The 27,666-nt window shown below is 43.2% G+C and overlaps 1 protein-coding gene across 7 annotated transcripts in view; it reads left to right on the top strand.

Annotated features, from left to right (window-relative positions):
* BEGAIN (brain enriched guanylate kinase associated) overlaps positions 1 to 27,162 on the top strand; it is a 293,257-nt gene extending 266,095 nt beyond the window's left edge. For 6 of the 7 annotated variants that reach the window (XM_073577987.1, XM_073577984.1, XM_073577982.1 and 3 more), the window contains 4 exons: positions 11,999 to 12,106; positions 19,482 to 19,565; positions 22,789 to 22,812; positions 22,909 to 27,162. In XM_073577987.1, the coding sequence (XP_073434088.1) occupies positions 11,999 to 12,106; positions 19,482 to 19,565; positions 22,789 to 22,812; positions 22,909 to 24,168 (1,476 nt within the window). In that variant the 3' untranslated portion in view covers positions 24,169 to 27,162. Of the gene's footprint in view, positions 1 to 11,998; positions 12,107 to 19,481; positions 19,566 to 22,788 lie in introns of all 7 variants that reach the window. The other variant, XM_073577981.1, reaches the window with a different exon arrangement.
* The last annotated feature ends 504 nt before the right edge of the window (positions 27,163 to 27,666 follow it).

Raw genomic sequence — 27,666 nt, 5'->3', positions numbered from 1 at the left:
CCCCAAACTCTGCATTCAAGCCACATGTACACTCTACAGACAGTTAAGCATGGTGGTGCAAGCATCATGATACGGGCATGTTTCTCTTACTATGGTGCAGGACCTGCACTACCGTTCAAAAGTTTAGAGTCACTTAGAAATTTCCTTATTTTTGAAAGAAAAGCACAGTTTTCTCCAATGAAGCTAGCATTTAATGATTCAGAAATACACTCTATATATTGCTAATGTGGTAAATGACTATTCTAGCTGCAAATGTCTGGTTTGTAATGCAATATCTTCATAGGTGTAGAGAGGCCCATTTCCAACAACCATCACTCCAGTGTTCTTATGGTACTTTGTGTTTGCTAACTATGTAAGAAGGCTAATGGATGGTTAGAATACCCTTGAAAAGCCTTGTGCAAATATGTTAGCACAGCTGAAAACAGTTTGGCTGATTAGAGAAGCTAAAAACCTGACCTTCCTTTGATCTAGTTGAGAATCTGGAGCATTACATTTGTTGCTTCCATTAAACTCTGAAAATGGCCAGAAAAAAAAAAAACTTTCATGTGAATCTCGACAGTCTATTCTTGCTCTTAGAAATGAAGGCTATTCCATGCAAGAAATTGCCAAGAAACTGAAGATTTCCTACAATGGTGTGTACTACTCCCTTCAGAGGAAAGCACAAACAGGCTCTAACCAGAGTAGAAAGGGAAGTGGGAAGCCCCGCTGCACAACTGAGCAACAAGACAAGTACATTAGAGTCTGAAGTTTGAGAAATCGACTCCTCACAGGTCCTCAACTGGCAGCTTCATTAAATAGTACACCAAAATGCCAGTGTCGACGTCTACAATGAAGAGGCGACTCCAGGATGCTGGCCTTCAGGGCAGAGTGGCAAAGAAAAAGCAATATCTGAGACTGGCTAATAAAAGGAAAAGATTAATATGGGCAAAAGAACACAGACATTGGACAGAAGAAGATTGGAAAAAAGTGTTATGGACAGACGAATCCAAGTTTGAGGTGTTTGGATCACACAGAAGAACTTTCGTGAGACGCAGAACAACTGAAAAGATGCTGGAAGAGTGCCTGATGCCATCTGTCAAGCATGGTGGAGGTAATGTGATGGTCTGGGGTTGCTTTGGTTCTGGTAAAGTGGGAGATTTGTACAAGGTAAAAGGGATTTTGAATAAGGAAGGCTATCACTCCATTTTGCAACGCCGTGCCATACCCTGTGGACAGCGCTTGATTGGAGGCAATTTCATCCTACAACAGGACAATGACCCAAAACACACCTCCAAATAATGCAAGAACTATTTAGAGAAGAAGCAGGCAGCTGGTATTCTATCTGTAATGGAGTGGCCAGTGCAGTCACCAGATCTCAACCCCATTGAGCTCTTGTGGGAGCAGCTTGACCGTATGGTCCGCAAAAAGTGCCCATCAAGCCAAACCAACTTGTGGGAGGGGCTTCTGGAAGCATGGGGTGAAATTTCTCCAGATTACCTCAGCAAATTAACTGCTAGAATGCCAAAGGTCGGCAATGCTGTAACTGCTGCAAAGGGAGTATTCTTTGACGAAAGCAAAGTTTGAAGGAGAAAATTATTATTTCAAATAAAAATCTTTTTTTCGAACCTTGTCAATATCTGGACTAGATTTTAAATTCATTTGGCAACTCATTTGATTAATAAAAGTATGAGTTTTCATGGAAAACACAAAATTGTCTGGGTGACCCCAAACTTTTGAACGGTAGCGTATTTACTACATACCACGGCTCATGGACCAGTTTGCATATATTAAGATACTTTTTAATTCATTTTTTGTTATTTTCTGTAAATTAGTTAAAAATTATATAATTATCGACATTTCTCTTCATGTTGTTAGTTAGAAAACAGTGTGCAATGTTCCCAATGCTGGAAATAAAAACTAGTAAAAAGATCGTGTGATTAACTCATGTTTGTGAACACACTTCTATTATTGTGAACACTACTGTACAGTATTCGTTGTGTTGGGCCATTTACTTGGTTTTGGTTTTATTGCAGAAACTTTGTACATTTTCTTATTAAATTTAAATTGCAGTGGGGGGGGTTGAATAATCTTGATTACAATGGCAGCTAGCTTTATATTGGAGCCCTCCTTTAAATTCTTATGTTACTGCCTCTAATGCTTGTTTAACAAACCGACACATCATGCGACATGAACATCACAATGTCACAGTGCAACATCACATCTAATGAATGTCAATAGTCTGGCGGTGTCCCGTGGCTTATCGCAGTGCAACAGTTGCAGGAAATCCAAACCTGATGGCTTTGTGAATGAATGCCATTATAGACCACAATGCAGCTTGCGTGTGACTGCGATTCTCTTGGCCTCGATTACAAAATTGGTGTTTTAATATTTTGGAGCTACATTGTTCACTGACCCATCATCATCCAGGCTCATGGCTCCCGGTCTGGAGTTTGGCGTTTATATATCCATCTCTAATGACAAGTTATAAGTAAGAGAAGATGAGTGATCGACTGAAGATGACCTGAGAGTGGATAAATACTGTTATTATTCTGCACTACTAGATGTCTGATGACTGTAGCAGCCATGGTGATATATGATATACTGAGTGTTGGGCTGCAGCAGCGGCAGAAGATATTGTCTATCAGTAACCTAATCTACTACATATTAATTCTTGCATTGCTCGTCCGCCTCAATACTGCTGATCCTCTATAGCAGAATACAGGCAGTGGTGGAAGACACAAACCTAACTAGGCTGAAACTCCTGCTAATGTCACCCTTTCAGCACCAGATCAGCATGGACAGCTCCAAGGTTATTACTAGGGCTTCATATCATCCAGCAATCCCGGACTCCGCACCCTTGGCGACAATTTAAAAATCACTCAACAGAGAAAATAGTACCATATTAAATAATTCATTATATTATAGTGTCATATTGTTAACCATGGTACACAAATCGAGGACCGAGTAAGCGGACTGATCATCAATATTGTGAATAGATTCCAGAAAAGGACAAACGATCATACAGCCCAAAAGTAATGAAAAAATGGAAAATGCTTTATTAACATTCAGAATAGGAGAACAAGTTAAGAAAAGGAAACCACAAAGTGAAAATGTGCAGTATACCAGAATGGGACGGAGTGTGCTGGTATAGAGGTCACTAAAAATTAAACTGGTTATAGTTGGCTAATAGCCATCCTTAATACAAAACTATCCAGACCATATGCCCCATAATGTAAGTCTCAATCATCTGGTGATCAAACATATAAAGCATGCAGAAAAGGCACAATAGTACTGGCAGGTAGAGAAATATATTTAGAGTACAATGCATCTGTAACAAGCATACTCCACGTAGACACCGTGTAGAGAAAGTAAGGGGGGGCACCCAGCAACACACGTGTCCACCCCGACGCGCGTTTCGGTGATGCCTTCATGAGGTATGCTTGTTACAAATGCATTGTATATACTCTGCATATATTTCTCTACCTGCCAGTACTATTATTTTTGCATGCTTTATATGTTTGATCACCAGATGATTGAGACTTACATTATGGGGCATATGGTCTGGATAATTTTGTATTAAGGATGGCTATTAGCCAAATATAACCAGTTTAATTTTTAGAGAACTCTATTCCAGCACACTCTGTCCCTTTCTTGTATACTGCACATTTGCACTTTGTGGTTTCCCTTTCTTACCTTGTTCTCCTATTCTGAATGTTAATAAAGCATTTTTAATTTTTCTTCATTACTTTTGGGCTGTATGATCGTTATTTCTTTTCTGCAACCCTTGACTACAATGTTTGCTTAAATGTAGCTTTGATAGTAACTAGAGTATCATATAAAATGAAAAATGATTTTCAAATACATAAGAGATGCTGTGTACTTTTTTTTTGCTTTGCTGGGCTGTAGCAGAAAGCAGTCTCTTGGGAAACTTTAATAATTAATAAACATCCACATCGTTTTGTCTAACTCAACATATAATGGACTAACCCGAATTGTAGTGGGAAACTTACAGGCTGTAATAGATTAGCGGAAAACACGGCCACTCTGACCCAGCAGAAAAGCCGCACAGTATACTGGGAGGGGGAGGGTGGGCGATCTCTGTGTGTTGGGTAGTTTCTGGGTGGAGAACTGTGTGCAGAGTCGGCCTCTGCCCCAATGTTCAGGAGTCTATCCATACATTGCCTCCGTGCACAGATCTTCAGACAGAAATTGCCCCATACACATGCCAGTCTCTAGATATTCTGCACAGGTTATGGTGACAGTCTCTGACTGGAGTGCTGTTTTTGTGGTCAGTCTCTTGCCATGTCTGGGGCACTAAATATGGGGCAATTTCTTTCTTGTGAACTGTGCTCAGAGTCCATCTATAGCTTGAGTAGTCCGTATGACCATTCCCCATTGTATGGGCCTAGTATTTGGCTGTGTTCCTGTGTGAGGGAGTCACTAACTGAAAGACTATGAGGGCAGACTCTGAGGGAACTGTGTGGGGGGGCATTCTGTGAGGGCACTTTGTGTAGGGGCATTCTCTGTGAGGGCACTGTGTGTGGGGGCATTCTCTATGAGGGTGCTGTGTGTGGGAAGCAGTCTGAGGGCGCTGTGTGTGGGGGGCAGTCTGTGAGGTTGCGGTGTGTGGGTTCAATCTCTGTGAGGGCGCTGTGTGTGGAGGGCAGTCTGATGGTGCTGTGTGTGGGGCAATCTGTGACGGTGCTGTGTGTGAGTGCAGTCTCTGTGAGGATGCTGTGTGTGGGGGCAGTCTCTGAGGGCACTGTGTGTGAGAGCAGTCTGAGGGTGCTGTGTGTGGGGGCAGTCTCTATGAGGGTGCTGTGTGTGTGGTGGGCAGTCTCTGTGAGGGTGTTGTGTGTGGGGGCAGTCTCTGTGAGGGTGCTGTGTGTGAGGGCAGTCTCTGTGAGGGCGTTGTGTGTGAGGGCAGTCTCTGTGAGGGCGTTGTGTGTGGGGGCAGTCTCTGTGAGGGCGTTGTGTCTGGGCAGTCTGTGAGGGCGTTGTGTCTGGGCAGTCTCTGTGAGAGCATTGTGTTTGGGGGCAGTCTCTGTAAGGGCTGTGTCTGACTCACTATTAGGGAGGGCAGATGGGAGCTGTAAATGGGGGAGTATAGATGTTTTTACTGGGTCAAGGCCAATACATTGCTTTGGATGCAGCATGTAGGATTTCTATGAACTGTGCGGTCTTACAATGGAAACTAAGACATTAGGGGATTGCTGTTTGTGCTGTTTTCTTACATATTCCATAGTTTCCTATTTGCATCGGCCATTCCACTCATGTTTGCCAGTGTCCATTTACTGTAAATGCTGGATCCCGTCCACACGGCAGAACCGCACTCTCGACTCAAATAATGGGAGCTAAGACAGAATGTGATTTCTCAGGCGGCTCAGGGATGGATTTGACTAAGTTTGGAAGTTGCCTTATTTTGGAGTAAATGAAAGGATTGAGGCTGCAAATGTTTTATTGTTCGTGCCTGAACCCCTGACTAATGATTAATCGTTATAATCCATCTTCTGTGTTGTTGCTAAGCAACCCGGAACCTCAGATGATATACATTTAACTCTGTGTAGCCGGAACATATTCCTCACCATTATATTATACTGTGCGGTTTACTAAAGTGTCAAGAAGCTTTTTCCGTCTTCAAATTCCTGCAAGACGACGTATATATTTCATTTCCTCCTCAGGGGCTGATTCACATAGAAAGTCCATGATTTTCATGCGTTTTGCCTGCTCAAAAAAATAAGGGAACACTAAGATACCACATCGTAGATATTACTGAATGAAATATCGCAGCTGCAAATCTTTATTCATTATATAGTGGCATGCATTGAGAACAAGAAAACATAAAAATGATAAATGTAAATCAAAATTAATATCCCATGGAGGTCTGGAAGGATACTCAAAATCAAAGTGGAAAATCAAATTACAGGCTGATCCAACTTCAGTGGAAATGCTTCAAGGCAAGGAAATGATGCTCAGTAGTGTGTGTGGCCTCCACGTGCCTGTTTGACCTCCCTACGACACCTGGGCATGCTCCTGATGAGTCGGCGGATGTTGTCATGAGGGATCTCCTCCCAGACCAGGACTAAAGCATCCGCCAACTCCTGGACAGTCTGGTGCAACGTGACGTTGGTGGATGGAGCGAGACATGATGTCCCAGATGTGTTCAATCGGATTCAGGTCTGGGGAACGTGCGGCGCCAGTCCATAGCTTCAATGCCTTCATCTTGCAGGAACTGCTGCCATACTCCAGCCACATGAGGTCTGGCATTGTCCTGCATTAGGAGGAACTCAGGGCCAACCGCACCAGCATATGGTCTCACAAGGGGTCTGAGGATCTCATCTCAGTACCTAATGGCAGACAGGCTACCTCTGGTAAGCACATGGAGGGCTGTGCGGCCCTCCAAAGAAATGCCACCCCACACCATTACTAATCCACTGCCAATCCGATCATGCTGAAGGATGTTGCAGGCAGATCGCTCTCCACGGCGTCTCAAGATTCTGTCACATGTGCTCAGTGTGAACCTGCTTTCATCTATAAAGAGCACAGGGCGCCAGTGGCGAATTTGCCAATCCTGGTGTTCTATGGCAAATACCAAGCGTTCTGCATGGTTTTGAGCTGTGAGCACAACCCCATCTGTGGACGCCGGGCACTCAGACCATCCTCATGGAGTCGATTAATAACCGTTTGTGAAGACACATGCACATTTGTGGCCTGCTGGAGGTCATTTTGCAGTGCTCTGGCAGTGCTCCTCCTGTTCCTCCTTGCACAAAAACTGAGGTAGCGGTCCTGCTGCTGGGTTGTTGCTCTCCTACGCCCCTCCCCACATCTCCTGATGTACTGGCCTGTCTCCTGGCAGTGCCTCCAGCCTCTGGACACTATGCTGACAGACACAGCAAACCTTCTTGCCACAGCTCACATTGATGTGCCATCCTGGATGAGCTGCACTACCTGAGCTACTTGTATGGGTTGTAGAGTCCGTCTCATGGTACCACAAGTGTGAAAGCACAACCAACATTCAAGAGTGACCAAAATATCATCCAGAAAGCATTGGTACTGAGATGTGGTCTGTGGTCCCCACCTGCACAACCACTCCTTTATTGAGTGTGTCCTGATAATTGCCAATAATTTCCATCTGTTGTCTATTCCATTTGCACAACATCATGTGAAATTGATTGTCAATCAGTGTTAGTGTCCTAAGTGGACAGTTTGATTTCACAGAAGTTTGATTTACTTGGAGTTATATTTTGTTGTTTAAGTGTTCCCTTTATTTTTTTGAGCAGTGTATAATGAATATGTGTAGGGATTTTCAATTGGAACACGTTCTAACCTGTGGATTCCAGCACAAGTGCAATTACCATAGACCCTAACCCTGAAATAACGACTTCAGACCAGACCCCATAATAAACACAAAAACCTGACCCTAAACAAACACAGACCCCATTTCCAGATCCTTAGCTAAATGCAGACTCCATAGATTAGACACTGTGAGTTACTAAGTGACAGACTCACACAAATTTGGACATTTTTCGCAGCATGTACATGAGATTTCATAACATTTTGTGCACTATACTGACAATAAGATGCAGTGGATTTTCCACTACGTGAGAATGGAGCCTTAAATTTTGAAGCCGATCCACATCTAAATCCAGAAGCTCTTTGTGAACCTAGTTTAAAGCTATGTTCACACAATCCGTTTGCGATGGTTTGGTTGCAAGGTTTCAAAAATGTAGGCATAAAACCAGTAATTTTACAGAATTTTAGAAAATTGTGGCTTGCATTGGAAATGCATCACGTGAACAAGTCCTACACTGAGTTCACATGATTTATCTGCATTGCATTTTTTTCTTTGCGTTTCTGTCTACTATTGTGGCAAAAAACATAACATCTCTGCAATGCGTTGACACAGATTTATTGCTTGCACTCTTCTGTGGGCATTTAAGCCACTGGATATGCAGAGCGCAGTACTCAAATTGCCACCAGCTGCTGCACTCAACACTTATTGAGCTCGGCTTCGTCAGATCAACTCTGCAGAGCGTGACAATGGAGTCGACTTTGTTACTGGCTACTGCTCTCGGTAAAATTAAGTTGAATGTACAGAACACAGCAGTCAGTGAGAAAGCCAACTCATCTGTTGCGCTCTCATCGGCTGCGCTCTGCTGAAGCAGGAGCTGAACTGACAAAGCCAAACTCAATAGGTATTCAATGTGTTGATGATTTGACTGCTGCGCTCTCATCTGCTGCGCTCTCAGGATGTGCAATTGTTGATGATTTGACTGCAGCGATCAGCACACTGTAGGTGGTCTGTAGTGCGCCTCCGATTGAGTGGTCCAAGGTGATCTCCCCCCTGCCCTCTCCTACTATAGACTCCACTGTAAATGCACTTGTGATGTTAATTTGCATGATTAAGAAGATTAATTTCTGTGAGACGCAGCATTTCCTATAATAATATTAGTATTCAGTGATATATTTGCTCTCCTACAAAGTACACAGATAGCTCATGTGCTGTGAGGTGGTCGCCTGCCCCTTGTTCTGTCCATGAGCCGATGGCGCTCTAGATGAATCAGGCTTTAGCAGGAGACCAGGTGCAGTAACAGCCTCACTATTTACTTCTCTTTCTGTGTCGAGAAGGACTCCATCACAAATGACCTATTGTCAACCAGTGTAACACCAGCAAATGTCTCTGTGGGCTAAAATCAAGGACGTGCCGGTCTGCACAGCTTTGCAAACTAATGACAGAGCAGGTTCAGTTCAAACCAAAGCCAGAAAAAAGGGAAAGGTACAAATGCGGTGGAAAAAAGTATATTTTCTTTCTTTTCTCTTGCACCCTTCTATAGGCATTTTTTCACAAAAAAACTAAAATGGTAACGCAAATAAATGAGGATCCTACAGAAGTGACCATCAGTAGGTGCATTTCAGCAGTACATGCACTTGCAGCGCCTCGCTTCTTGCAGGCAGAATTGCTACCTTTGCTCAATACAGAGCAATTATATCACCGATTATTAATATTATGTAACGAAGACCTGTCACCAGGTCAAAAGTGGGCAGTTTTCACTATTATACACTGTTCCCGAGTACTTTTTCAATTTGCCATGTGGGTGTCCTTAGGGTGCTCTGCATAATTGCCCTGTGACTCACAGCCCCTTGGAAAGGTAATAAATGCTAACCAGAAATAAAAGGCCCATCTCTCTGGAACCACATGGTGGATCGGAAAACAAATCAAAAAGCCGAATACTCAGGAGAAGCAACAGTACATACAATAAGAGGAAAAACTGGCCATTTTTCACCTGGTGAATGGTTCTCTTTAGACGAAATCTACATGAAAAATCATCAGTTGCCTATCCTGAATCCTGGTACTCCTCGTCAATCCACTTTTTCAGAAAGTAGTAGTAACAGAAAGGTAGAAGAGTACTTCACTGTTAGCCGGGGTGTAGCTTGACCAGCATGCATTCTAGCCAAATACTGGATGTTCAGTACCCGCAGGACGAGACCCCAGAAGGGGGTTGGAGGAAGGCGAGCATGACACTGGCAGGGAGGAAGTGACGGGGAAGAGAAAGGGGGAAGTGACAAGGACAGAGGAGGGGTCAGGGAAAACAAAAGGACGCAGGGAGGCAGGACCCTTTCTCTTTGACCAGGACGCCGGACAGCAAGACCCACCCGCCCACCCTGAGGAAAGAACAACCGGGTCGCAGTGGCCACATCTGGATGCAAAAAAAAAAAAAATTACATACAGAATAGTTGACAGTCACCTCCTAAGCCCAGGGGAAGGGCAATCCGTCAGCCATGGTTCCCTAGAGGTTTCCCCCACAGGGGGTTTTTCATCTCCTGCCTGGCGGCAGTTGGCTCTTCGTGAGCCAGAGGTTCTGTTCTCACTTTTAATGATGATTTGGAGCGTTGGTGGGCCCTCGAAGCTGGTAAATAAAATGAGAAAATAGAGGATTCTGGCATTGCGGGGATCCCACTTATTGGGTGGTTATGTGTTGGGGGTCTGGTGAGAAGTGGGTGATGCCCGACGAGGAAGTCGAGGTCACATTACGGGGGCACCCGGCGATGGTAGTCGGGTGCATAGCAAAGATAAGGGGTACCCGACGACGGTAGTCGTGTACAGGTTAATGGTGGAGGCAACCTCTTCCCTCGATTCATGGTGCTTCCTAGCAGGAAAAGATGCAGCTGGAAGTAAGGCTGGGAGGGAAGAGGCAATGCCAAGGGCGGCACAATCACCAGACCAGGACAGTGATAGCTTCGAGGGGGTCCACCAAGTGTCTTTAATTATTAATAAAAGTTGGTTGCTGTGGCCATCACTATGCAAAATTGAACGTGTGGTGTATTCTTTGTTTAGAAATAGTAAAGGGGGGAATGCTGGGAGGCCGGGGGGGGGTGTGAGTGGGGTGACAGTCACAGGAACTCGACCTTTCCAGAGTCATGTCCTGACAAGTCAGATGTGTGTGGTTCATCCCCTTCCAAAGGTCTATTACCATTTGCACAATGATGGTCCAAACGGTACCCCAACGCATTTACCATACAAGGTATTTCAGGATGAATTCAGAGGAACGATATTGTCCATCTGAGTTGAATCAGTTTTCTTTCCTAGTGCATTAGGTTTCTCACTGATCTATAGACTAAGATAGAGGAGACTCATCCAAGAATCATTTAGTAGAAAACACCGTGTGCACTACTGTAGTGGTGCCAAGTTAGGTTCCCAAACCATATATGATGAGGCAGTTTATTGTAGTACCAGAAAACGTTTTCGGTCAATATAGACCTTCATCAGTTACGTGCTAGTATGTTTGAAAGTAGCTTGAAGGAGGGCACTTTTTATGTTATTCACTGATAACGCCAGTAATCAAATGGTCAGAATGCTGCTGTAACGCAGGATAATCTTAATAGTTGAAAATATCAGCGCAGCCTGGTCCTCCGGGATGTGGGTAAACACCACTGGACAAGTGGTGTTTACCCACGTCCAGGAGGACCAGGCTGCGCTGATATTTTCAACTATTAAGATTATCCTGCGTTACAGCAGTATTCTGACCATTTGATTACTGGCGTTATCAGTGAATAACATAAAAAGTGCCCTCCTTCAAGCTACTTTCAAACATACTAGCATGTAACTGATGAAGGTCTATATTGACCGAAACGTTTTCTGATACTACATTAAACTGCCTCACCAAGCATTAAGTTGAGTGCCAGGTTTTCATTTTATCATCCAAGAATCAGACCAAAGTACCGTGAATTGTACAATCTGCCTATGAGGAAAAGTGCACATGTGAATTGGCCCCAGGTTATTCTTGGTCCGTGTTCAGTCGTTCTATGCTTGTACAGAGATCGCACATAACACTGTGTCCAGAGGTCTGATCTCCTCTATGTTATATTGGAAAGGACTGGATCCCAACTACAGGATACTATGAGGGAAGTATTCAACTTGATTTATGAAACTTTGGGCCTGCATTCTTGCTGAAGACCCGGTTTTAGCAATACATTCACCTGGAAAATTTCCTACCGTTTACTGTGCTGGTTATACATCCTATTTATATTGCCAACTGACAATTCCTAGTTTATGGAAGTCTCCCGTATCTTGTTCTACCTAGAAAAATAGTACGATTTGGAATCCACTTTTCTAGCTCTAATACATCACATGATAAAGATCTAGACTATTGGAAATCTGTGGGGGGAATACTTTCACATAATTTTTTTTTCATATAAACAACTGGTTATTTTAATTGGTTGACATCACAAGAATTATTTAGTGATATACAACACCTCACTAATATTTTAAATATTTTTCATTTTCTTTCTGAATTAGTCAATTTATAGTTCCCCCTACCGTATTTCCCTTATTTATTTCCCAAATTTACTTTTTTCTCTCTACTTGTGACTTATTAAGAATTACATTGTATCTCTGTAATTAGGTTTCCTTCCTTTCTTTCTCCCTTGTAATACTTTTTAAATAGTAAGAAAAAAATAAATTATATGACCTGTTCTCTTTTGGAGTGAAAGAAGAAATGTATTCACTATGTATTTTCAGGGACAACATTATGAAGAGGAAAAGAGAGCGCTGGGTCACGAGGTGATTGCCCTGAACAACCATTTGCTGGAGGCCAAGGTGACAATTGACAAACTATCAGAAGATAACGTAAGTACTCTTTTTGTGCATGGTAATGGAGTACTTAAATTGTCAAAATAGTAAAATGTGGCTCCATAAACTGGAAAAATCTTAGTTACTTACCGGATTTTACAGAGTACATGACAGCACGACCTGAGAAGGACAGGAAACCTGCTGAATAAAAGGGCGGTATTGCTCTTCCGCATCAGTTGGGTTTCAGAGAATGAGAGACCCTCCAGACAGTCATTAATACGACCATCACCAATCAACATTTATGATTATACACCCCTAAGTACTGCACACCAACTAGCGATAAAAAGGGTACTTGCTGGTAAAGTAACTAAGATTTTTTCCCTTTCTCCCATGACAGCACCACCTGAGAGATATGGAAAAAACCTCTTAGGGAGGGATCACCGCTTGCAACACCTTTCTCCCAAAGGACAGATCAGCAGAGTAGGATAAATTAAATCAATAATGCTTATAGAAGATGGAAAGAGAGGACCATGTAGCTGCCTTACATACCCTGTTGATAAACACTCCCGCCTTCTCAGCCCAGGAAGTCACCACGACCCTGCTTGAATGAGCCTTCAAGTTTTCTGGAACTGTTATATTGCTAGAGGAGTGGGCTAAGCTAATGGTGTCCTTGATCCATCTAGCTATGGTACCCCTTGTTACCTTGAAACCTTTCCTAAATTTCTCAAAGAAAGCAAACAAGGAGTCACTCTTGTCACTCCATTGTTTTGATATAGCCAAATACTCTACCAGGCCCAGTTTACCATCTAGGGTGTGTAGCCTCTGCTCCTCTGCATTGTTAGGATTCCTAAAAAAGGAGGAAAGATATATATCTTTCTACCATGTTAGCCAGTAGATAGAAAAAAATTTGGAATTAAGAGTCCTCAGTGGTTGATACCTTTTAATGGCTAATTGAAAAGCTGGTAACAAATTGCAAGCTTTCGAGACTGCTCAGGTCTGTTCATCAGGCTAGACTAATACAACATCTGAAGAATCACATATTTATACACAACACAGCACAGAACTGTCATTATGGGAGAGTGATAAACAGTTTTGTCCATAAATATTGGAACAGTTTGTAGATAAGGAGTAAAAGTTTTTTATTGTCCTCCGATTGGAGTCTGGTTCGCCCCACCAAGGCCTGAAGATCAAATTCCATAATTGATTTATGTCTTTTTACATCAATTAAGAAATTTGCTCATCAGACCTTACGGGGGTATCACAACACAGAACCAGACCCCAATCAGAAGACTATAAAATTTTCGCTCCTTATCTACAAACTGTTCCAATATTTAAGGACACAACTGTTTATCACGCTCCCATAATGACAGTTTTGTGCTGTGTTGTGTATAAATATGTGATTCTTCAGATTTTGTATTAGTCTATATGCCTGTTGAAGAGACCTGAGTAATCTTGAAAGCTTGCAATTTGTTACCATCTTTTCAGATAGCCATTAAAAGTTATCAACCACTGAAGACTCTCAATTCCAAATATTTTTTTTTAAAAAGGAGGGGAGAACAATCTCTTCGCTCCTATGAAATTTAGATGCCACTTTCAAAAGATAGGCTGGGTCTGGTCTCAATATTACTTTATCTTCAATGATCTGCGTAAATGGGTGGTTAATTGATAGAGCTTGTAAGTCACTGACTCTATGTGCTGATGTTAGGATACCATCTATAAGGTGAGTATTCTGACTGGTAATTCATCTAAGGTCTCAAACGGAGATCTAGTTAATGCTTCTAAGATCAGGTTAAGATCTCAGGGAGGCATTCTTGGGGCAGGTATCATTCTAGATCTGTCACATGCCTTAATGAACCTCATTAACCACCTATCTGCTGTCAAATTATAATTATACAAGGCCCCTAGGACTATCACTTGCAACTTAAGAGTGCTAGTGGCCAAGCCCATCTCCATACCTTTCTGAAGAAATTCTAATATGGCCTTTATAAGAATTTTACTCCTCAAGAATTGCCCTGAACTAGACAAGAATTTCACCCATGTTCTACCATATATTTTAGTTGTTACTGACTTTCTGCTCTGGAGCAGAGTATAGACTAAGCTCGGGGAGAAGCCCTTTTGAATTAATAGTGCCCTTTCAAACTCCAGGCCATCAAATGCAGGCCCAACCTCTGAGGATGAAAAACTGGGCCCTGTCAGAGGAGATTAAGGACATCTGGGAGGACCCATGGATCCGATATGGAGATCACCCTCATCCACATGAACCATGGTCTCTTGTGCCAAAATGAAGCAATTAGAATTATCCTTGCTCTCCCCTCCCGAACCTTCCTCAATACTGCAGGAATCAACATTAATGGGTGGAAAGGCGCAGGCAAGGTTTAAGTCCCAGGGAATGTGCAGCGCATCCACATAGGAATTTTCTCTCGGATTCAGAGAGCAGAAATTTTCTGTTTTGCTCATTTGCAAACAGGACTACCTCTGGCTGCCCCCCAGCAATCCACAATCTGCTGGAATATCACCGGATTCAGCTCCCATTCGCCCTGCCTTAGCTCATTTTGACTGAGGAAGCCTGCTCTTTCGTTATCCTTCCCTCTTAGGCTGGAGTCACACATAGCGACTCACCAGCGATCCTGACAACGATATCAATGTGTCAGGATCGCTGGTGAATCGCTATGTGATCGCTGGTGAGCTGTCAAACAGACAGCTTCACCAGCGATCAGCACAGCGACGCCCAACGTCGCTGTGCACGTTAGTAACCAATGCACTGATGCAGGAAGCTGGTAACTGACGTACACATCGGGTATCCAAGGGACGTGCGCCCCTAGATACCCGATGTGTACATTAGTTACCAGCTCCCTGCAGCAGCGCGCTGGTAACTAACGTACACATCAGGTATCTAAGGGACGCACGTCCCTTGGATACCCAATGTGTACATTAGTTACCAGCAGATCGCTGGTCTCTCGCCATCACACGCAGCGATGCGTGGTGGCCAGCGGGAGACCAGCAATCAAAAAAAAGTCCTGGCCTTTCCTGCAGCGATCAGCGATACCGGAAGGGGGGCTGGTCGCTGATCGCTGTCACACACAGTGATCTCGCTGGTGAGATCGCTGTTGTGTCACAAAAATTGTGACTCAGCAGCGATCTCGCTAGCGAGATCGATATGTGTGACGGGGCCTTTATGTGCAGTGCTTTCAGTACCAACTGATGTTGTTCCATGAACTAAAGGATCTCTTCTGTCACCAACATCAGAGGGCGAGATCTTGTGCCCCCTTGATGATTGATGTAGCCAACCGATGTCCGGTTGTCTGACATGATGCCCCTGTAGATGGGGAAAGAGCTTCACTCCTGCATTTCTTACTGCCAACAACTCTTTCATATTTGAGGAATAGTCTTTGTCTTTGACCAGACTCCCTGGACTATGTAATTTCCTCCAAGCTTGTCGTGATCACATCCCTGATCTCATAGGAACAAGGGACTCACTGCGACAGATTCTCCAATTCCAGCCACCAAGTCATGGAATTGATAGTAACTAGGGAAAGTATTATCTTTCCTTCTAAATAGCCCTTGAGTTTCTATTCTCCTTTCAGAATATCCTACTGTAAATATCTGGAGTGTAGCTGGGCCCACTGGACCGCAGGAATACAAGAAGGTATTGTGCCTAGAAGTGACATTAACTTCCTTAGAGTCATAACCAGTTTGGTAACTGCTGCTGCTATTAGGGCTATGACCTTGTTTTTCTGTTCTCTTGAGTCTAAGATAAGCCCTAAGAAAGACTGAATCCTTTGTAGTTCCAGTTTTGACTTCTCCAGATTTCATAACCAACCTAACTGGGTCAGGCTGGTTCTGACCTTCATTAGTTGGTAATTGTAGTGTCCTATTAATCTGCCAAGCACCAGAAAGTCATCCAGATAAGGAATTAAGATATTTTGTTCTCGAAGATGTGCTGTAACTTCCAAAATAATCTTCATGAATACCCTTGGGGCCATAGAAAGGCCTGTACTGAAAGTGCCAGAGTTGCTTGTTTATATACAAGGCTACTCTGAAGAATTGTTGGACTTTCACATGGATTGGGACGTAGTAATGAGTTTCCTTTAAGTCCAGGACACTCATATAACATTGTGGAAACAGCATTTTTATGGTCGATCTTATGAACTCCATCTTGAAGGGCCTATAGACCAGAAACTTCTGTCCTTTCAGATTGACTATGGTCCTGAAGGTGCTGTTGTTTTTTTTTTTTTAAATCAGGAATAGGGGAGAATGGAATCCTTTCTCCCTGCTGCTGTACTGGCACCTCCATCAGAACTTGTTTCTGTACCAAGCTTAATACTTCTATCTCCAAGGCTAATTGTTCCATAGGACTACTGGGAGATGATATCCTGAAGGTGTGCCGAGGAATAGATCTGAATTCCAGTTTCTCCCTGTTCATATTATTACCAGAATCCAGATGCTTGATGAAATCTTCTCCCAGGCAGGCCAGATGTGGGACAGCCTTCCTCCTGGCTTCTTGTGAAGAAAGATCGAACTAAGATCGAGCTAAGATCGCTATTAGCAACCTTTCCTCCGGGTCTCCCGGTCGGGTATGTTCAATTTTACTTGGATCTGGAATAAAGTTTTGCATTTTTATCATTTCTTCTGAGCTGGATCTTTCTTCACAAGAAGCCATGTTGCACATCGTTTGACAGGAACGTGATCCGTGCTTGAAGATTTAGAAACATTCAAAGGGTGAGCTGAATCAATCTTTTTCTATGCTTGACAGCCTTCCTCCTACCTGGGGAAGCCCTTCACTTAGAAGGTTTTCTGGCCTTAGAGGAAGGGCCCTCGAACATGAGGCCTCCACTTCTTGGCTTCTTCTCCTTCCACTTTCCCTGTTCTCAGAGGGGCATGTTCCGATTATATCTCCTTTTGCGAAAGGATTGTGGAATGGACACACTGGGAAATCCCTTCTTCCTGTCTGCCTCCTTGCCTAAGTTGTCTGAAGACATATTTTCCCTCGCATGGAACTGTGGGAGATTGGCCAAGATCTTATCTCTAGGAGTGTTGTTGCTAACCTGATCCTCTAGTTGTTGTAACTAAACCATCATTGATCTAGAAGTGCAGGTTGCTACTATTGCTGGCTTCAATGCCCCCGTTGAAGACTCATGTTTGTTTCAAATAGATCTCTGCTTTTTTGTCCAGGGGGTCCTTAAGAGTGTCAAGATCTTTCGAAAGGCAAGGTACTGTAGATCTTTTGGAGGATTTTGCCACTGCTACATCAATCTTAGGGGTTTTATCCTATACGCCTGTTTCTTCTTCATCACATGGGTACCTCCTCTTTGATGATGATGGTAGCTGACCCTTTTCCTCAGGTTTTTCCATTCTCTATCAAATGAGCATTTTAATTTTCTGATTGACGGGGAATGCGCCTTCTCTTTTGCTCCAAAGCCCAAACATGATGTCCTGAACTGCTCTAGGGGTTTTAGAGTCTGCTATTTCCATGGCTGCCCTGCTGGCTCTTACTATCTTGTCTGTGTATTCCGACGGAAAATAAGGCCTACCCCCTGCATCACTATCCAAGGAGGAGAGAGAAGAGGTGTCTGATACATTTCTATCTTCTAATATTACTGATCCATCTGAATCAGATGCCTGTTTAATAAATCTGTGACTTAGAATGTAATTATGGATTTTAAATCCATAGCAAAGCTGGGTATTTCTTCAGAGATGGTCGTCTGAATACAATCTGGACACAGTTTCTTTATATATGTGTTGTGCACAGCGCACATTCTCTGCCTGGGCCTACACTTCATGGGTCTTCCCTAGTAAAAAAAAAAAAAAATACATAGAAAAAACCTGTTTAACCTGGTGAACTTTCATGGAGATCGCTCACCATTCTGATGTTCAGTAAGGGTACCGGAGATGGAGGCTGGATCACTTCACATGATCATTCTCTCCTGGTGTTGGTGGATTCATGTCCTACCCTATTCTTCTGGTCGGTCTTGCTGCCACTTGTCCAACTGTCACTGCTGTGTCCCCGATTGTGTTGCTGCTGCTCTTGAAGCACACCCATTATTAGGATGAAGCTGCTGCAAGGCACCAAAATATTGTGACCATCCCTCTTATATATTGTGGGATGGTCTTGTCACACTTCCGTTCTGGCCCTCCTCTTTTATCGGCTCAGCAAACCCTGTGCAGGCACAGACTTGGATCACTGCATCACTTTCTGGTGTGCTGAGTCATCAGGGAGCCCTGGATATTCCATTGCACAATTTGTATGTGCGCAGACCTGGGTAGCCATGTTTTTCGACGCACTCATTACTGGGGCACACCGGATCTTCTACCAGCGCACCCCACGCCTGCAAAGACTCGGCAGCATGTCCCAGGGCACTCAGCACAGGGTATTCCGATAGCCCCGGTGTGCGCAGACCCGGGACTTCGTGACAGCAAGACTTTTACCAAGAGGTCTTTGCCTGCATGCCACAGCACGCCCCGACCTCCTGACCAGCGGTGCATCTCTAGTCCGGAAGGCATACTGTCCATGGACACCCTCCATACCTGGGTAAGTCCTAAATATACCACTCTTCTTAGGTTTCCTCAAGGACAGGAAACCAAACTGATGTGGAGGAGAGGTCCCGCCCTTTTATTCAGTAGATTTCCTGTACTTAATGGGTGGATACCCTCTCTCATATGGTGCTGTCATGGGAGAAGGTGAAAAAAGAAATTTAATGTCTACTTCTTTAAGCTGTTCCAACAGTAATAGCTGCCACGAAATTCTAATATGAGATGGTGTAACTAAGATGAGATGTTATAGCAGACGCCTAGTCTGAGGGCTTGATTCAACATTTGTTTGGTTGTTTTTTTTGTGTCACTTTAATTTTTTGCTTTGATTGACAGGTCACTCCCCTGCGCAGGTGCCATTATTGCCCTGGGTTTGTCTCATCAGAAAAGGCAACACATGCGCAGTAAGCTCCTGATGGCGCTGCATTGCCAGTCCACTTAGTCCACTCTCAGTGTCTCTTTAGGAAGTTACCACTCATGTGCCGCCTCTTCTGAGGAGACAAACCACGGGCAACGACGGCGCTGGCACAGGGTAGACGGATCAGTGAGACAAAAGTCATCTGTCAATGTAAGGCCGGAGGTCGGCAATCCGAAATTAAAAGAATTTTATCACTGTAAAAATGGTATCCAGGTAAAAAAAAATTACATTATCTCTTCGGTGTATAACTTTTACTCTAAAATAAAGCCAATTGTTCCTTTCATGATTTCATTTTTCTTCTTTCTGAATTATATGAGCTTGGAAACATTGCAATCAGGAGGTTTTTATTACTTCTGCTTCATTGTTAAAGGAGCCACACTTTTCTAAGGGATGAATGCAATACCAGACGCAACCAATAGAAAAGTATGGTGCTGTTACCAGTTACTGCGATTTGATTTAACCCAGCTGCTCCTTTTTTTTCCTTAGGAATTGTACAGGAAAGATTGTAACCTAGCCTCTCAGCTGTTACAGTGCAGCAAAAGTTACTACAGAGCACACAAGCTATCTGAGGTGAGACCCAATATCTGACCATACAGTAATTTTATGGAGAGGAAAACACAATTGAGGTTCGAGTTTAGACCACGACCAAGGGGAATAGAATGGTGCCGCAGGTCACGTATGAATCCAGCTACTCCGTTCACATTGATGAAGAAAGCCGACTGCAGGGTCATAGACTTGGCTGGAGCAGAAGGGCATCCGGTTATATCACTTAACTCCTTCTGTTCACGGTCCTGCAGCCAAGAGGTAAAGGGGCCACAGATCCAGCTGTTCTGGCAATCGGTATGGGTCTCAGTCGTGAGAGCCACCCCCCATCTATCTACCAGTTCTCACCTTTCCAATTTGAACTGTCTTTTTCTTTAATATACACATTTTGAAGATGTGGTGTCCTGTATATATTTCTACATAATGGCTGTAAATAGAAAGAGTCTGAAAAATTAACATTTCTTGGCGTCTGGCAGTTCTGTGAAGTGGATGGGCGGACGATTCACAGTCCACACCCTGTGAGACGCTGCCGCACATAAAAAACTATTAATTTGTGAGATAAAAAATTATCTGTATTAAATGTTGGAAATATTTATTATGGGGTTTTCTGATTTCAGTTCATCTTTGGTTGATTGCATAACGGGACAACTCCCTGTCCATACTTCCTGTGTGTGTGGTTTAGGGAAGGTGCATGGGAGATGTATTTATGGGGGTATTCCCAGAATTGAAAATTAACACCTGCCCACGGTATAAGGGAAATGTTACTGATCAACATAGGTCCGACCACTGGCAACCCCAGTTACAGTTGTGGCCAAAAGTATTGACACCCCTGCAATTCTGTCAGATAATACTCAGTTTCTTCCTGAAAATGATTGCAAACACAAATTATTTGGTATTATTATCTTCATTTAATTTGTCTTAAATGAAAAAACACAAAAAGAATTGTCCTAAAGCCAAATTGGATATAATTCCACACCAAACATAAAACAGAGGGTGGACAAAAGTATTGGCACTGTTCGAAAAATCATGTGATGCTTCTCTAATTTGTGTAATTAACAGCACCTGTAACTTACCTGTGGCACCTAACAGGTGTTGACAATAACTAAATCACACTTGCAGCCAGTTGACATGGATTAAAGTTGACTCAACCTCTGTCCTGTGTCCTTGTGTGTACCACATTGAGCATGGAGAAAAGAAAGAAGACCATAGAACTGTCTGAGGACTTGAGAAACCAAATTGTGAGGAAGCATGAGCAATCTCAAGGCTACAAGTCCATCTCCAAAGACCTGAATGTTCCTGTGTCTACCGTGCGCAGTGTCATCAAGAAGTTTAAAGCCAATGGCACTGTGGCTAACCTCCCTAGATTTGGACGGAAAAAAAAAAATTAACAAGAGATTTCAACGCAAGATTGTGCGGATGTTGGATAAAGAACCTCGACTAACATCCAAACAAGTTCAAGCTGCCCTGCAGTCCGAGGGTACAACAGTGTCAACCCGTACTATCCGTCGGCGTCTGAATGAAAAGGGACTGTATGGTAGGAGACCCAGGAAGACCCCATTTCTTACCCCGAGACATAAAAAAGCCAGGCTGGAGTTTGCCAAAACTTACCTGCAAATGCCTAAAACGTTTTGGAAGAATGTTCTCTGGTCAGATGAGACAAAAGTAGAGCTTTTTGGGCAAAGGCATCAACATAGAGTTTACAGGAGAAAAAAAAAAGAGGCATTCAAAGAAAAAAACACTGTCCCTACAGTCAAACTCCGCTTCCCTGATGTTTTGGGGTTGCTTTGCTGCCTCTGGCACTGGACTGCTTGACCGTGTGCATGGCATTATGAAGTCTGAAGATTACCAACAAATTTTGCAGCATAATGTAGGGCCCAGTGTGAGAAAGCTGGGTCTCCCTCAGAAGTCATGGGTCTTCCAGCAGGACAATGACCCAAAACACACTTCAAAAAGTACTAGAAAATGGTTTGAGAGAAAGCACTGGAGACTTCTAAGGTGGCCAGCAATGAGTCCAGACCTGAATCCCATAGAACACCTGTGGAGAGAACTAAAAATGGCAGTTTGGAGAAGGCACCCTTCAAATATCAGGGACCTGGAGCAGTTTGCCAAAGAAGAATGGTCTAAAATTCCAGCAGAGCATTGTAAGAAACTCATTGATGGTTACCGGAAGCGGTTGGTCGCAGTTATTTTGGCTAAAGGTTGTGCAACCAAGTATTAGGCTGAGGGTGCCAATACTTTTGTCTGGCCCATTTTTGGAGTTTTGTGTGAAATGATCAATGTTTTGCTTTTTGCTTCATTCTCTTTTGTGTTTTTTCATTTAAGACAAATTAAATGAAGATAATAATACCAAAGAATTTGTGTTTGCAATCATTTTCAGGAAGAAACTGAGTATTATCTGACAGAATTGCAGGGGTGTCAATATTTTTGGCCACAACTGTACGTGCACAACAGGTATTCCAGTGATCTTTTGTGGAGTCGTGTCCCACCAGGTCTCAGGCATATGACTTGCTGCAGCTGGTGAAGAAGTGGCTTCAGCCTGAGACCTTAACTCCCTTCCAGATAGTAGAGAGGGTGGTGGCAGACTGGCTGGTGAGAGGTGTGCCAGCAGCCATACAGCAAATACCAAAGAATTTGTGTTTGCAATGATTTTCAGGAAGAAACTGAGTATTATCTGACAGAATTGCAGGGGTGTCAATACTTTTGGCCACAACTGTATCCCAAAAACGGGGCTATCCCTAGTTATGTTTTCATTGTCCATAGGACTGCCAGAAATACTGGAGTATTGTCCTCTGCTTTATCCGACATTGTCCTCTGCTTGACTTCCACTTATCCAAGTGGAAGTCAAGCATGGGCACCCCAGCTCCATTCAACATGAGGCTCGGCAGTGCCTTTTTCTTAGGATTGGGTTCGCAATTTCATCAAGCAGTAGGTTACCCCTTCTGTGGCTAGGGACACTGGCCGCATTCCCATTTATTAGCCAAAGATTGGAGAGACTGGAAAGGGCAGTACCTGCTGTGCTGGACTGGATGCAGCCATGTATTAACAAGTCATGCATTCATTACTGGCAGCCTATAGTGGATCCAGTTATTATTGACCAATCTCATCCCCAGGGCTACAACATTTAGAAAAGTGGTCATCTAGTGGTTACAGCCTCGATAAAGATAACCAAGAAAGTAAGATTGATTGGAAACTTTTTGTGCATTGGTAAGTGAAGGAGTTAATTTCTTATATGTCTTCTCTTTTTCTGCAGCTCCCAGCTGACTTTCAGGAAAGAGTAAGTGAACACTTGGAAAAACATGGGTGTAAACTAAGTGTGCCCCTGTCTAACACCTCATATGCTGACAGCATTCCTACTTGTGTCATTGCTAAGGTTTTGGAAAAACCCGATCCCAGTAGCCTGTCTTCACATCTGTCAAGTGCTTCAATGAGAGACCTTAGCTATGAGCATGAGCGAGTTCAAGAGCCCGAGGAGAAACTCCGGCAGAGACAGCAGTTTAAGTCTGAAATTTACTGCAGCGACACTGCTCTCTATTGCCCAGAAGAAAGGAGAAGGGATCGGAGGCAGAGCTTTGATGTGCAAGTTAAAGATGAAGTCTTCTTGAGATCCCAGAACTCTACAGACAGCACTGTAGAGGATGGATTCCACTCGAGCTTCTCACATGAAGCCTTCAATGAATATGTAGCCTCCTTACCCACATCCAGTTCATATTCGAGTTTCAGTGCTACATCCGAAGAGAAGGAAAACAACCAAGCCAACACTTTAACTGCCTCTCAGCAGGCCATCTACATGGGCAACAGGGATGACCTGTTTGAATGCAAGTCTACCACAGGCTACGAACATACTGCGAGTCCAAGATTTGTAAAGTCCAAGTCTGTCCAGCATATGGAACACAGTCCAGAAAATGCAGCATCTCCCCACTTCACCAGATCCTCTTCCTATGTAGAGGAGCCTTTTCATTTCTCCAGAGTCCGTACGCAACAAACACTAGGTGCTCACAAGTCACACAGCGAATGTAGAAGCTCCCATCTCTCCGAAGACGACTTGCCAACCAGGTGGAGGCAACTAAGCGTGGAAGATATCGGCGCCTACTCTTTCAGCAACGATGGTCGAATATCGCAGTGCAGTTTCACAGATCAGTATTTTTCCCCCAGTCCAGTTAAACAGTTGGAAAGTAGGATGAGCCCATTGTACGCAAGCTATAAACAGGACAGCTTTTCGGAAGGGGAAGAAGTTTGTCAAAGCAGAATGGGAGACTCATGCTTTCTCCGTACAGACTCTGGCTTGAAAATAGACATCAGTGCCAGCTGCAAACAAGAAATGCTGTCTACCTTTAAGACAAAAGAAGCAAGAGACCAAATAAGCGAGAGGATGTCTGTTCAGATAGGGAATAAAAACGTAGACCCCAATGCCGCAGCTAAGAGGGAATACGTTGATGTTAGTCCCAATAGCTCTGCGGAATCTCTCAGTCAAAGCCCTATGGAGGTTTCGGACGTACACCAGTCTTCCATTGACCAAGGACATGCAAGCTTTCATGGCAAGCCCCAGCAATTCCAAAGAACTGGAAGCATTGGGTTAACAAGAAAAGATAGTCTTACAAAAGCACAATTATACGGGACACTGTTGAATTAGCGATCTTCCAAATTGCAATAAGATTGCCAAGAGCGGACAATGGATTCTGGGATGTTTACGAGTTTCCATTGAGCCAGTATTAATATTTCTCTATTAAGTGTTTGTGTATCTTGCACTTTTGTGGAAAGCTTCCAATATCCAACAAATGACCCTGTACATATGAGATTTACCTCGCTGCATTTGTGCATAAGACCATTCTATAAATTTAAAGGGGGGGTGTCAATCACAAATTATAGAAGCGGCATAGGGTTATAACCAAAGTAAAACAAAAACAAGTCAAAAAACAAAGAAGTAGCCATTAATTCTAAGAATACCCAGGAAAAGTCACAGTCCTATAGCAGGAAAACCAGATGTATCAGGGTCCTAGATTACATGAGCTGTATGATATGTGCCAGTGATTTAGCAGCTCATCTTTATCCCAGCCTTAGCTTGCAAAACTCTATATTGACTATTCAGCCGAAAACTTGACCCCCTACTTCCTTCATTTTTTTTATATATAAAATGCTTTGAACCAAAGCAAGTCTTGGCTACAATCATTACTCAAAATCCGCTTCAACTGGGGCCTTGTATTTTATGTGAAGGCACAATATGCAAATTGCATTCATTTTTCACACTCTATGGCACATGAAGTAGGTTTACAAGAAATTCACAGCCATGACTGGCAATTAACCAGAAGGGTTCATGAGGTCCAAGTCCTTAATTCTTTTATTTTATTTAAAAACTAAGGCCACAATTTCTTAAGACTGGAGATTTGCACACCAGTGTTCGCGACAGGTGCTCCAAATTCATAAAGAGGCCTGCACCCTCTTTAGCGTATCTGTGAACTGCCGTGCACCTTTGCCAGAAATATACAGGAGCCAGGGCGGGGCGTACATCAGTCACATTTACACCACCTTGTGTTATGTATTGTGAAGAATTTGCCTGGAGCACTTGGCCTCACCCTGTCCATGCGCCATCCATTTTTCAACTAAACTATAAAAGTTGTTACATTTTTCTGCAACTTTGAGTTGTTGCAAAAAATTTGCGACATTTCAGAATTTTGAGGAAAACTTCTGGATGAATCTGTCACCAAGAGTGCACCAACAACTCTAAGATTGCTGAATTGTGATTGGGAGGATATTCTCCATGAATGAAGATATGGATAAGTTCATGTTCAGTCTCATTTAAATGTTTGCTCCTCTCCAGGGCTCATTGGTTTAGATTAAGCATTTTTATAACGTCAAAATATTTTTCTAAAATTAAAAAGGTTGTTTCTCTTTCAGAAAACCTTAGTTCCAGGGTGCAGTTTGTGGTAAAAACAAGTAAAAATTGCTTTACTCACTGTCCCTAGGTTCACTGGTGGCTCTCTGCTGTTGCTCCTGGTTTCTGATATTGACTACAGAGGTAACATCTTGTCAAAAAAGGGACCTCTGCCCGTGTAGACACAACGCCCCACCAGGAGCTGCAGCCAGTACCAGGCACTGGGAGCAGTGACGGAGATGCATTGTTGGAGGGTTGTTTGTTTTGATATATAACAAAGTGTGCTTGGGGACCACCATTCCTGAAAAAAGATTAACCCCTGTAAATAGTAAAATGTTTTATTGGCTACCTAAGTTTTGGTTGAAGGTAGTCATTTACTGAAAAGTAACAGTACCTAGGGGGAGGTCCCTGAATTTGCAATACCCCTCAGTCCCACCCATGCTTTAGTTCCAGTTAAGCAGATTTGGAGAAAGATAGGTAAAAGAGACACAAAGCGACAAATTTAATTGGACACCAATGTTTAGTGGAAGATCACAATTTTTTGTTCCGAGTGGTATACAATGTTGATGACCTTCTGACATGTTACAGTGCCTAGAGGGAGGTCTCTCAGTCCCTGGTTCCACCAATGCTTTTGATCCATCCTGTCGCATTCAGAGAATCGGTGAAAAGAGCATAAAGTGCCCCATTAATCTGTTGCATTATGAGCTATTGCGTGCATGTGATACAAGGTGACTAATTCAAGAATTTAAGTAGAATGCCGGTTAATTCTTCATAGATCAATATGAAGCTGGCCCTGAGGCCTTCTCATTTGCCTCGCAGAGAATCTTGGTATTAGTTCTGCCACTAACCACATTCTGTATTCTTCACAGCCAATGTCACAGCCAATGGAGTGGTTTACCAAGATATTTAGTGGTCAGTGCAAGAGAGACGAAAGCTAAGACCCTAAGGCTCCACATGTGCTACCTCAGAAGTAATTGAGGAGCTCTTTGTTAATATGTTTTCTATACGCTTGCATTTATATTGGTAATAACGCATGAACTGTCCTTAATGGTGTTGTGTTTTGCATTACTCAATGAAAGCAACAAGTTGAAATATTCATTTTTTTTCTTCTAACAAGGACGTGTTACTAATTGATCATTTGACTGCATATTAGGGAGAACGATGACTTGCGAAACTGTGGTTCTAAAAGGCTCGAAATCTTCTCCTCTGGCACCGATAAAAGCCGAGTGGATTTAGTGCACATAAGCGTTCCTTTTTTTTTTTTTTTATTTAACGCAACACTCTTTTCTCAGGAATACGTTCCCCGTAAGACGTCCATATGACCAACCGGGACATGAGCTTATACTAACAGATTTTTTTTCTGCCTCTTCCAAAACGCTGCACTTCAAAAAAATGAAGGCAGAGGTAGAATCTTCATAAAGCCGGGAGGCTGCGCACATCCAATGGTCTCACTATTGAGATATATGCAGTTTGCATTATCATAATTAGTACTTCTCATTAACAATCCTTGCCTTGTATACTGGTCCATACCAGATGGGTTTAACACAGACACATTGTTGATTCTAGAGTTTTGCTGCCACTTTTTTTCCTTCACCCCTCCCAAATCATCCTTAAATTGTATATTCTTCTAGTCTTCTAACTGTGAAATACCCTTTTTTAGGGAGGAAAAAACATGAAGAATGCATTTTGAAATATTTTGTAATTTTCAATGATGAAAACTCTTAAATGAATAAAAAAAAACCTGAATTACCAAAAGTTCTTTCTGTTCCTACAATCATCAACTGCTTATAGGGGTTTTCCAAGTTTAAAAAAATATTACTGCCTTCTTCCAAAAAACAGTGACACCCATGTCCACAGGTTGTCCGGACCCACCACAAGCCTGGAGGACATGATTGGAGCATCAGGTCACACACTGCACAACCCAAAATATAAGTGAGCACCACAATGTGCCGAGCTATCGTCACCAGTGTCATAGACTCGAATGAAGAGGCAGAGCGCATACACGACTCCCAAACTGCAGGTGAGGCTCTGCAAAATGCCATTCTTGGGATTGGAGGGGTTCCCCCCATCTTGTCACAACCCTTTAACGCTCCTACACACAGTTGACCAAAAATATTTGAATGTCATGGTCCAGCAACCAGCAGCCATGTCTGTATTATGTGGTTGTCATATCAGAGCCCATGTATTTCTGCTGGTTAGTGGCCTGGGGTGAGATCATGCATGCATGATGCTGCACTGATAACATCGCACGGGGCCAGC

This window comes from Dendrobates tinctorius, unplaced genomic scaffold (genome assembly GCF_039654945.1).
Source record: "Dendrobates tinctorius isolate UK_male_01 unplaced genomic scaffold, ASM3965494v1 ptg000058l, whole genome shotgun sequence".
NCBI classification, from domain to species: Eukaryota; Metazoa; Chordata; class Amphibia; order Anura; family Dendrobatidae; genus Dendrobates; species Dendrobates tinctorius.
The sequence above is the reverse complement of the archived record's forward strand: the minus strand, read 5'-3'. Positions and strand labels throughout refer to the sequence as shown.